Source organism: Dendrobium catenatum, unplaced genomic scaffold (genome assembly GCF_001605985.2).
Source record: "Dendrobium catenatum unplaced genomic scaffold, ASM160598v2 fragScaff_scaffold_133, whole genome shotgun sequence".
NCBI classification, from domain to species: Eukaryota; Viridiplantae; Streptophyta; class Magnoliopsida; order Asparagales; family Orchidaceae; genus Dendrobium; species Dendrobium catenatum.
The window spans coordinates 3664150-3676795 of record NW_021318595.1 but is presented as its reverse complement, the minus strand read 5'-3'; the positions used below and the strand labels follow the sequence as shown (position 1 = coordinate 3676795).

The 12646-nt window shown below is 37.2% G+C and overlaps 1 protein-coding gene across 3 annotated transcripts in view; it reads right to left on the bottom strand.

Annotated features, from left to right (window-relative positions):
- Positions 1–2471: 2471 nt before the first annotated feature.
- The window catches only part of LOC110096853 (vacuolar protein sorting-associated protein 25), a 90088-nt gene continuing 79913 nt past the window's right edge, over positions 2472–12646 (bottom strand). For all 3 annotated transcript variants that reach the window (XM_020822981.2, XM_020822980.2, XM_020822979.2), the window contains one exon: positions 2472–2913. In XM_020822981.2, the coding sequence (XP_020678640.1) occupies positions 2792–2913 (122 nt within the window). In that variant the 3' untranslated portion in view covers positions 2472–2791. The remainder of the gene's footprint in view (positions 2914–12646) is intronic.

The window sequence follows — 12646 nt, the reverse complement described above, 5'->3', positions numbered from 1 at the left end:
GTATTTATGAACATATATATGCACAAAATATATCATCCACAGACGACAATGGTGAATATACTACAGAGGTGATGGGTCTTATGAATACAAATGTATACTAAAGAAGCCATCTACAAAAAAATATGAAAGAAATTATAGTAAGGTCAAATACCTTATGATAATGGAAGAATGGTTGCATATACAGTGGTGCACCTACCATTTCAACTATCACAAGAACTACAATGATTATTTTAGGAACTGATTCCTTACATAGCTCTTCTACATGATCTGATGCACCTTCAATCATCACATTTGTTAGCTCAAGATAGTGACCACTAATTTTGAAGTATAGGACATCAGTAAGGATATAATCATCCAAGGCTGAAATGATTGATTCTTTATTCAAGCCTACAAAAAAAATGATGATGGCATAACCTAGGAGTTGCCTATCGATCCCAACATAAGTTCTAGGAAGAGAAGGTTATATTGTGAGTCTAAGTTCAACCAGATTTTGAACACTAAGTTGGATGAGATTATTGAGGCTTGCAAGTTTCTTGATGAACAATAGTCATATATCCAACATACCTCCTATGAATCAATATTGAAGTACTACGACAAATGCAAACTTCTACGAGTTATCATAGAAGTCATATAAAAAGTCCAAAATACTCATGCACATACACCATAATTTGTATACACATAGGCACACAAAAGGGGTAAGCATTATCATAAAACCTGCATTGGCTCTAATGAGCGTGTCTTAGATACATACATGTCATTTAGGGATACTACGCGGATTAATAAATGAACTTAGTTTGAGCCCGATCTTTCTATGTGGGTAAATAAGAGACAATACGGCTCGAACTATCAAACAAATATACAATCAAGGTGTTGACTAGAATATCTATTTTATACATTTATATAAGGCCTTCAAGGCCTTCAACAAAGAAAATTCATTAACAAAAGTTTGGAACCTACAAAACTCGATCCTTTATCGACAACTCGATAGAGTCGATGAGATTTAATCCATAAAAGAAAATGACCCAATAAATATCCCATTGATGGCTGTGTTGAACTTGACATCAACTAAAGAGGTTAATTTCAAATATTTCAAAATGCCATCCCAAATAACCACGAAAATCCAAATCCTAAAAATCATCCAAATACAAAATATTTAAAATTGAAATTCAACCATTAAAATACTTAAAGCAAAATTCATCCATCCTCCTTAATAATTTACTAAGGTGGACAAATTTAAAATTACTTCAGCTCACATAGCGCTAATTCTTAGTCAAAAATATCACCATGATCCATTCTCAAATAATCTTCTGCCAATAAAGATGTGGTACGTATCCTCTGACCAACAATTTTGCAACCAAATGGCATCACAAGATAAACAGTTATGACCCGGAGCCCTCTGAACTGAGTGGTTTTATCACCAATGGAACCATGAGATAGCAGTTATGACCAGAGCAAATACATTCCTTAGTGGCATCAAATCCTTGTGATATGAATCAATATGATATAATTGATAGGGTATAAAATCCTCTGTTATCTAAGATGGATTCAAATTTGTCCCCTCAAACAAATATTAACACCAAGCCTACAAGGTCCCCTTGGACAAAACAAACCCATGACTATCGACAAGTATTATTCTGTCAGGCTGGGTCAACTACCTCCTCTGATTAAGTAGACCAAGGACCACAATAGCCTAGGATGACAGAACCATGGGATCTTGATCGAGTCTATCATCCATTCCCTCATCATCTGTTTTAAATGAAACATGGTGAAATTTTTAATTTTAAATATAAAATCTTCACATTTCCAAATACCTAAGCCCATGCTGCTACAAAAGATAGTACCTCAGCAATATTACTACCTTTAACCAACTAACTAAAAGATATTAATCACATATATAATCAAATCAGACAAGAGCAATGATTGACTACATATAAGCTTAACTTATATTTAAAAATCTCTAATATATCTCATATAATTTATTAGCATATCTCACTATTACGATAAAATATTTATTAGGCTATATTATATCATTCATTTATTTATCTTTTAATATAACTTTTTTATATAACATTGCCCATACTTCCATCTATGCATATGAGATTATAGAACAAGCAAAAGCAAACATAACCTATTTCTCTCAATTGTGTATATATATAACCAAAATAATAAGAGAAATGCTACGTTGCCCAATCAGACATAAAATAATATATTACAACATATATGACTGAGCATTGCATTTAATATCTTTTTGCCTGTGAATGTATCATCTTTTTTGAAGGCTGTGAGTGAAGCTTATGTAGCAATTTTCAACTAACATTCATTCTAATGCTGCTTAAAATAGTTATGACATAACAAACCGTTGAAAATTAAAAAAAAACAATTTAAACATGCATACAAAATGAACTATTTATTAAATCAGCAGTTCGCTATTACCAATGCAATTGCAGTTTCCATCCCAAGTGAAAGATGTCGCTGAATTAGTGGTCTTCACTAAACCAATAAAGTTGAGTACAACACATCACATGGCATTTCGGAAGAAACTGAAACATTTAAAAAGTTGTATATATCTATGAAGAAACAAATTTATACAATACCTGGATAAATTTGCATATATCCGAATTCCTGATTCGAATTTAATCACCCTTTAATTTATGAGAGCATTTTCTTAGATAAGAATAATAACGCATACAAAACAGAAGTTTTAGGTGCAGATTTAGTTTGGTCCTGGTGAAGCCATCAGTCAAAGGCATGAATTTTCAAAAATACAAATGGAATGGTACATTTAAAAATGCTAAATATTAAATTTGACCCCTTCATCATCTGTTGAACTCCCCTTGAAAATTGCCGCTTTTCCCTTTTGCTCCAGCAACTTTAGAGCACGAATCAGAACCCCTCGGTCAATACCAGCAAGCTCTTTAAAATGGAGAAAAAAAAAGCATAAATAATAGACGCAAATTTCTAAGAATAAGATGATTTATCCAAATAAACAGACATATCGACTGTATAATATCATACGGAGAAGAAATTTCACATTACCATGAAAAAAATTTCACTCAGACACAACATGATGTACAATATAAATCTAGCACTCATCAAAGTATTATTACTCGGGATTATGTTTATATAGGCGAATAGTAGCAGTTTATGTATCGAGATTATGTATACGTTGTATATTCATGTATGCCGACTTGGATCCAAATCTATCTCTGAAAGACACCCATCTTTAATTACAGGCCTACCGTGTGTGAGAATGACCTGAGAACATGCGTGTGAATGAAGAGCAGATAAAAAGAGGAGAAATTGAAAACTAAAGAACAAGCAAGAATCTATGGAAAATTAAAAAAAGTTATGAATCTCAAACTAATATAAAATTCATAAAAAGAATCCTTTCTTATTTATAAGATTTTAAAGGCTACATGAAAAATTATATAAAAAAATTCAATGCTACACCAAACACCTGTACACATGTCATCTTCTAAATGGCTAAAGGAGGGGGACATAAAAAAGGCTCGGATGGGTTTTCTCTGGGTGAGCTTAATAGTGCATAGTAGGCAAGTAGGCTCAGGGGAGTCTATGGGAGAGTGCCAGGATGAAGGTACTAGCAACCAGCAAGCTTGTCGAGATGCTGTCATTGGAAGGGAGAGGCTTTGAATTGGATGGTCACAACAAGATAAATCGAGGCCCCTATGAATAGGCACTTTCCAATAGTTGAGCTTGGTGGGCTTGTATGAGAATAATTGCTCGGGAAGAGAGTGAATGACTAAAGTGGAAGTTGAAGTATGTGGCAAATGCTAAGCAACTACATTGGTGAGGAATCTCCTATTCACCCCGTAAGAAAAGGGTTGAACTACCTGATAGGCTCAGGCAAATAGTGCTTGTTGATCATGCCGAGTGAGTTCCCCTGTGGGTTCTAGGCAAATAGCACCTCTCTGATTGTTAGGGAATTTCCTGCTGCATGCCCCTCTTTGAGTAAAGTTCTTTCGTCATAATCCACTGGCAACTTGCTAAATACCAATGAAGACATACACAAGTATACATTTAGTTGCTCGATTCATTCGACCCTATAATAAGCGAGTAATGAGAAAGACGAGTGAATGAAAGAGTATTAAATACTACTACCAATCCATTAAATAGGAAAGTAAATGCAAAGTTACATCCTTGCTTTTACTATAGCCTTAATCATCGCATAGATCCCGTATTAACGATATGATGCCAACTTCTTTATTGGCTCTTGATAATGAAAAAAAAAGCATAATCCAAACTACACTTATGTTCGAGCAGAGTCTCAAGAAGGGATGAATAGAGCACATTCCCGCACTAACCCTACCACAAGCACAACAGGAAATTCGTTATTTACCGGCGATTAGACTAGCAGTTTTGACTGGCGGTTTTTAATAATACACCGCCGAAAATTCCGGTGGTAAACTAACCACCGGATATACCGTCTATTTTTTTTAGGCGTCGAGTATTACAGACAGTTTGGTCGCCAGTGTTAAGTGATTTTTTTTCCGGCAGCATAAACCACTGAAAAAAAGCCGAAAATTGACCTAAAATTGGTCGCCCCAGCCCTTCCTCCTCATTTCTTCGCGTTATTGAATTTTGTCTAGACGCTACTCTCACTCTCATCTCCGACCTGCGTCCACAGGACTTCAGTCGCCGACGCCCTCACTCCGGCCTGCGAACTACTTGATCTTGATCTCCCGCCGACGCTTGCAAATGCTTTTGCTTTTTTTGTTTTTGTTTTTTCTTTAGTCATGGATGTTCTCAGTCGACATTTGTAAGAGGATGTACCTTAATTTTTTAATTTTGCTATTAATAATGTTCTTGTTGATAAGTCTAGAGAGGGTTGAAGGTCAACTTGAATTTTGAGAAAACCTTAAGCCCATATCATTTTACTTTAGTCATGGATGTTCTCAGTAGACATTTGCAAGAGGGTACACCCTTTTTTTTTATTTTTTGCTTATAATATTATTATTGTTGATAAGACTAGAGAGGGAGTTGAAGGTTAAGTATTTGTCAAAATAAAGTAAGAGAAGAAATTATCTTCCATATAGGGAAGAGGAGGTCCATTACAAGAGGTTATAAGGACTTTTATTAAATTTTTACTCATTATAGCTAGTAAATCATCAAGTGGTATTTAGGTCTGGTGTTAAACATTGGCTCATTATAGTTGATAAATCACCAAGAGGTTGTAAGGACTTCTGTTAAACCTTGGCTCATTATAGTTGTTAAATCATCATAAGATGCTCTGGTCAAACAAAATATGTTTTCGGTAGTCATTTTTTTCGCAAATACTACAAGTTTCCAGCAGCTAACCGACAGCTTAGCCGCCGAAAACTTCGATATCGGACGATTCATTTAGCCGCCGGATATAGCAGCATTTTCTACGACCGATTTGCCGCCGGTAATTAATCGGTGGTCACCAGCGATTTGACTGCCGGAATTTATCGACTGTTTGAACTGCCGGTACGTTTAGTCACCGGAAAATGGCCGTCAGAATTCCTTTCCTATGCAGTTTATTCCGGCGATTTTAAAAACGCTAGGAAACTGCCCAAAATTTTACAAAACACCGGAAAATTTATCTTAACCGCTGGAAATGGTCGTCAGAATTCAACCATTCTCCTGTAGTGAAGGTATTTATAGATAAAGGATGGTACATAATTATTGGAGCGTCAATCACTCTGCATTTAATGCACGAACCATGATCTTCTGGATCCACTATTTCCCTAGGATTTGATGGCTTTCACCTACTCGCTTTATCGAACAGTTTTGAAGGTCGACATAACTACAATTTCACACTAAAAGCGAATTGACATTTCAAAGTTAGAGCTACTAACTCGCCATACCACGGCAGTTATCTCGCTGCTATCAAACAAATCACAAACATCTTTAAAATATCCAAAGTATTCTACTCAACACTCAAAAACACACAAGATGCTACTCGCATAGATATTTATACTCATGTTAATCATAGCATACAGAGAGAATAAAATCACATGAAAGTAATGCAAGTGTTGTGGCATAACTAAAAGGAAGGGTGAATTTGTTATTAAAATAAATTAATTAAGTGACAACACAATTTGTAGCAGAAGTAATGTTGAAAAAAATAATTTAACTTTAAAGCGTAAAGTACTAAGAACATTTTTTTTTCTTTTGAACAACAACAATAACAATAACAAGCCTTTATCCCACTATGTGGGGTCGGGTACTGTGGGCTCCAAAAATTCGGTACAGGCCTCCCCGCCGCTTTTTTTTTCTATTCGGCGAGGGAGTTTTAACGGAATAAGTTCCGAGGTAAATTTTGGAAGGCAGATGGGTTTGTAGATAAGACACTACCCAGAGATTTCGCCCTCATTTTGCGAGGACTTTATATCTGCTGGTTCTGGTTTCCTATAGCGCAAGCCCCTATAGTTAATTACCCTCCCGATCACGAGAGAGAACTTTCGATTAAGGCTAGTCATCAATCAGATTCGTATAGAGATACGTGCATCTGGCATATAGTAGCAGCATGTATTTAGGTTTGAAGATTGGAAGTTTGAATTTGGAAGGGTTTGGATATTAGAAAATTTGGATGATTTGAAGTTGGGATTTGATATTTAAAATAGAAATTGCACCATTTTGCACTTAAAACGGATGGTGGGGGAATGGATGATGGACCCGATCAAGATCTCATGGTTCCGTCATCCCGGTCATCATGGTCTGGTCTACTTAGTCAGAGGAGGTAGTCGACCCAACTTGACAGAAGGATCCTTGTCGGCATCCATGGGTTGCTTCGTCCAAGGGGACCTTGTAGACCTGGGTTGAATGTTTGTCTAAGGGGAAAAATTTGAATCCACCTTAGCTTGCAGAGAGCTTTGTGCCCTATCAATCATATCATATTGATTCATATCTCAAGGATTTGATGCCAATAAGGAACGTATTAGCTCTGGCCATAACCGGTATTTGTGGTGCCATTTGGCGGCAAAATCACTCGGTTCAGAGGGCCCCGGGTCATAACCGTTTATCCTGCGGTGCCATTTGGCGGCAGACCGCCGGTTAGAGGACACGTACTACGTCCTTACTGGCAGGAGATTGTTTGAGAATGGATCCTAGTGATATTTTCGACTAGGCACTTGGCTCTTTTATGAGCTAAAGTAAATTTGAATTTGTCTACCCCGACAAACTGTTGCGGAGGGTGGATGGATTTTGCTTTAAGTGATTGACGGATTTATTTCAGATTTAAATATCTTGGAATTTGGGATTTATTGGATTTTGGACTTTGTGGGTGGACTTTTAAATATTTATGAAATGGACCCCTCCAGTTGAGATCTGCATTCAACACGGCCATCATCGGGGTGTGCATGAGGTCATTTCCCTTTATGGATTAAACCCTGTCAACTCGACCAAGCTATTGATCGAGGATCGGGTTTCTCGTAAGTTTTATGCCTTTATTTGTGAATTTTCTTGATTGTAGGCCTTGAAGACCTAATATGAATGTATTGAAACAAATATATTGGTCCCCACAACCATGTATTTATTTGAAGGTTCGAACCCTGTCGACTTCTATTGATCTGTATAGAAGGATCAGGTTCGAACTAGAATTCATTTATCGACCCGCGCAGCATCCCTAAGCGTCACGTGTGTACCAATAACACGCTCGCCGGGGCCCAAGCGGGTTACAATTGAATTTACCCCTTGTGTACCTATGTGTATACAAACTACTGTGCACTTATGTGGGGGTACTTTGAAATATTTTGTAGTTGTGCAGGTAACAACCATTTGAGTGCACACAACTTTTCATTTGAGGGCTTGTACACGCCTTCTTTCCGCTAGCACGAGTATTCTGGATTTTGGGGTCAATGATCGCTGATCTGGAAAGAACCCCTTTTAGGATCTTCGGTGTAATGGACTTGTTATTTTCGGTGTTTGTGGGTAACCGAACTGTTCTCTTCTTAATTATAGAACTAAAAAGAGACTTTGGAACACCAGGAAGTTTGATTCTAATTTGTTCAAACATTTCCCCCCTTCTGCCAAGGGGTGTTCTTTCGTACATAGAGTCGCCCTTGTACTCAACGCACTTGTAGATCTTGGTTACCGTCGTTGTAGGTAATATTCGTACTTGTGTCCACAGGGGTTTCATTGTACTTACAATACACCTACTGTTGTTATCCAAAAGTATCCATTTGCAGGGGACCGCTGCATCTACTACGACCTCCTGAAAATGTTTGTAGAAGACCCATTGTTTCTGCATCATATCCACCCTTTCATCAATATCAAGTGGTTTTGCTAATTGTACTTGTTTACAGGGGACGGCCCTCTTTCATACACCGAGCTGCCCTTGTACCCGACATACTTGAAGATCTTGATCACCACTGTCGTAGTGATATCCGTACTTGTGTCCAATGTGATTCATTGTACTTTCAACACACTGTTGTTATCCACAAGTATTCATTTGCAGGGGACCACTGTATTCACTACGACCTCCTAGAAGATTTTGTAGAAGAGGTATTTGTACCAGTACTATATCCACCTTTCACCAATCTCAGGTGGTCTGATGTCTGGATTTGTTTATAGAGGATGGGTCTTTTACTATCTAGTAGTAGTGTTGCCTTCTAAATCAACAGGCATAGTTGATAATGTTGTTGTAGTCTCTTTACATATATTTGTAGGATGGTCATCATATCTGTGTCTTGATATACCAGGAGGATTGAAATACTTTCCTTAGAGTTAAGTCCTTGTTGATTGTAATTTGGAGATATTGATTATATGCAGGTTGCATCAGCCGTCATTATTCGTAGGTGTTGCATTGTATTCTTCACCCACCAACTTCTTTTGTTTGCAGAAAGCTTGATGTATTTGAAATCAAATTACGGTTGAATTTCGTACAAAAGACCTCTTGCTACGAGTCACTTGTTTACATGTGAATAACTTCTTTGGAATATTGTCCACCACAACTCTTTCGTTTGTTTATTGATGATCAACATTTGATCCGAATTAGAATTTATTGATTCTTATTGAGATTAGATCCAATTTTGATCTGCAAGTTCAAATTTGATTTTTTGCTAGTTCCATCCGTTCAAATAGTCCCCTTCTGACTTGTTGAATTGATGTATGGTTCAGGCTCCTGATGAACCTCTTCTATTTGAGTGCCCTGCAGTTCTTTGAGTTCAATTGCATGTTCACTTTTTGTTTAAAGTCTTATGGGGTTTTTTTTGCAAGTTCAACTACATCTGAAAGTTCTCCACCATGAGTCCCCTGTTTGTTCTTGCATGTTCAAATTCATATACGTATTGTTTAAATTTGACTCCAGTTTGATTTTATTTCATTTGATTTTGACCCTTAGAAATCATTTAGAATTTTGTTCAGATTTAGGTCCACAAGTTCACTGTTATTCGTATGAGTCTTCTGCTCATTTAATTCAAGTTATGTGCGCTTCTGTTCAAGTACAGGTCCTCTATTGTCCTTCGTATTGCTGCTCAAATGATGTCTTTATATTGTTCAAGCTTTGTGTACTTCTGTGAAAATTTCGGCAGCAGGGCCTTCCCACTACGCTACTAGAGCGTGTATGGTAGGTGTCCTTAGACACCGCGGCCGTAGTAATTTTCATCCCACCACGCTACAAGAGCGTGTAGCCTTCAACAGTACCCGTATGAGAACACCAGTAGCTCTCCCCACCACGCTACAAAAGCGTGTATAGGGCTCACCCACCTCGCCGTATGCTTCGCACCGGGCTCCTATAAATCATAATGAATTAAAATTAATACTAATTAAAAAATTATAATTAATTAGATTAATTATAATAATTTAATTAAAATTAATTAATAATTAATTACAATAATTATAATTAATTAGAATTATTTAAAATAACTATAATTAAATATTTATAATAATTTTTTTTTAAATCCCTTCGTCTGGCGGAATTACGGGATTTGGCCGGAGTAGCGTGCAAAAGGGAGAAGGTTACCCTCACAGCCGTCAGAGCTCCTGTTATTGCTCCGATCAAACAAGAAGGGAACGTCGACGAAGGAGCGACGTCGAACAGCCACGGAGAGGCCGGAGCGGCGGCGCCAAAGGGAGAAAGTTAACTTCACAGAGAGCGGGCTCCCCTTACGACCTCCGATCAAAATGTCTAACTTCCGATTCGACCCAAAGGGAACGTCGTCGAAGGAGCTTCGTCGAACAGCCACTAAGGAGTCGGGGAAGAAGCGGAAGGGAGAAAGTTTCCTTCACACCGAGCGGGCACCCGTTGTTGTTCCGATCAAACTATAGTAACTTCCGGTCCAATGGGAATGTCGCCAAAGGAGCAGAGTCGAACAACCAAGAAAGAGCCGAAGAAGCAAAGGGAGAAAGTTGTTCTCACTGCGAGCGTGCTCCCACGCCTGCTTCCGATCAAAATGTTGTAACTCCGATCCGATCGTAAGGGAAAGTCGTCGAAGGAGCAGTCGAACAGCACGGAGGAGCAGAAGAAGCGATGAAGAGGAGAAAGAGCAAGATTGAGAGCGTCGGGAGAGAGATCAGAGTGGGAGAGAGGTTTCTGCCTCTTTTTCTTTTCATTTTAACGACACAGGGGTCGTTCGAGGTCGTGGGAGAAATGACGACAACGTGCGAGCGACGTGCAATTACAGTGGGTAGGTGAGATTTGAAATTTTTTTTTTGTTTTGTTTTAGATACGGGTCAACAGGTACATGAATTCTTTTTCTCTATTATGTCATGTTAAGGGTCAAATTCTCATTTAAATTTAATAAAGAAAGATCATTTCTAATATTTTGTAACCAATTTTTTTAGTTCTACCTCTACCTTTCTTAATATAAGTCAAATCTAATACATCTTTCTTAACCGGGTCATCAAAAGTCCGCCATTTTATGTGACCAAACCATATAAGGTGACTCTCTCTAATTTTATATTCCATTAGAGCTACTCCAACCTTCTCACGTATATGCTCATTTCACATCCTATCTTCAAGAGTAAAGCCACATATTCACCAGAGCATCATCATCACTGCAACACTTAACTTAATATTATGCTTCTCTTTTAATGGCCAACATTCTACATCATAAAACATTGCAGGTTTCACTACCATTTTATAAATTTTTTCTCTAAATTTGAGAGGGACTTTTCTATCACATAACAAGCCAGATGTATTCCTCCACTTCAACTATCCAACTTAAATTCTAATAATAATATCCCCATCTAAAATTACTTAAAAAGAAATTTTAAAAGAATCCTTAAGGAAAAATATTTTTGTTTTGTAGAAAATTTTATGAAAAATTATTTTTGAAATATTTTCATAGGTGCAATTACAATAATCTTTGCAACCACATTTCTCAAAAATATAGAAAGTGAAGAAAATAAAAATATTGAAAAGTAAAAGAAATACAAATCAAAATTTTTATAATGGTTCGATCAAACTTTACCTATATCCATTCCCCAAATTCCTCTTACTTGGGAATTCTACTAACAAACACTCATTTTACCCTCAACAAGATAGAAAAGTCCATTGTTCCCAGGTGGAGAATGACCTTTAAAAGCTCTTCCTTCTGAAAAGCCTAGACTTCCTCCTACTTCCAAGCACAGTGGAGATGCCTCTTTCCTACTACCTCCTGCACAACAAAGATGTCTTCATCTTCCTTTTGCTCCTAGCAATAGCAGGATTGAGAGCTTCGGCTACAGGCGGGATCGACTATAGATGGAGGATCTTGCGACTACACGTAAGGATCAAGTGAATCATTTGTAGTCTTTGTGGATTAGTTGAATGGAGACGAGGTATCGTGAGGAAGAGGTGTGCGGCTTCAACAAACGGAAGCGGCTGGAGGAGTTCGGTCCTAGATTGGTAAGTGGAAGGGCATCAGGTAGGGAAATCAGGAGCAAAGGAGGACTTGAGCACGTGGAAGACCGAAGAACCACAAATGAGAGCTTCACTATCATTTTAACGATGCGAGAGAAGGCTCGATCGAGGCGAAGCATGCGTGAGAAGACATTTTTGACACCGTTCTAGAGGTATGGGCAACGTATCTGCAAGATTTGACTGTAGCAGACGATGGGTATGGCTCCTATAGGTATGGATATTATATTTTATTTATTTATTTATTTATTTATTTTGAACCTGCTATGGAGGTCAACATATATACTTTACATGATAGGGTTGTGTTTATTTCAAATATCATATGAGCTTGTATAATTTGGCAACAAACAATTCTATGCCTCTATTATCTTGCATAAGGACCGCTATTTTATAAATTATAAATCAGTTGATGTAATAACCTATAAACATTGATTCTCATTTCCATTTTTACTGCTTCAAAAGTACTTAAACTTCAAATGGAATAATGAAAAACAACAACAACACAAGCATTTATTCCACTACATGGAGTCAACTACATGAATCATTTTCTCCATTGTGTCCTATTAAGAGTCAAATTCTTATTTAAATTTAATTAAAAATTTTAATTTCTAATATTTCTCAACCAAATCTTTTTAGGTCTTCTTCTACCTTTATTAAAATAGGCTAAATCTGATACATTTACTCTCCTAACCGGGCATCAAAAGACTAACATTTTTTTTTACCAAACAATCTATGACAACTCTATCTAATCATATCTGCAACTTGAGCTACTCCAACCTTTTCAATTATATACTCATTTTGTATTTTGCCTAATGAACAAACATT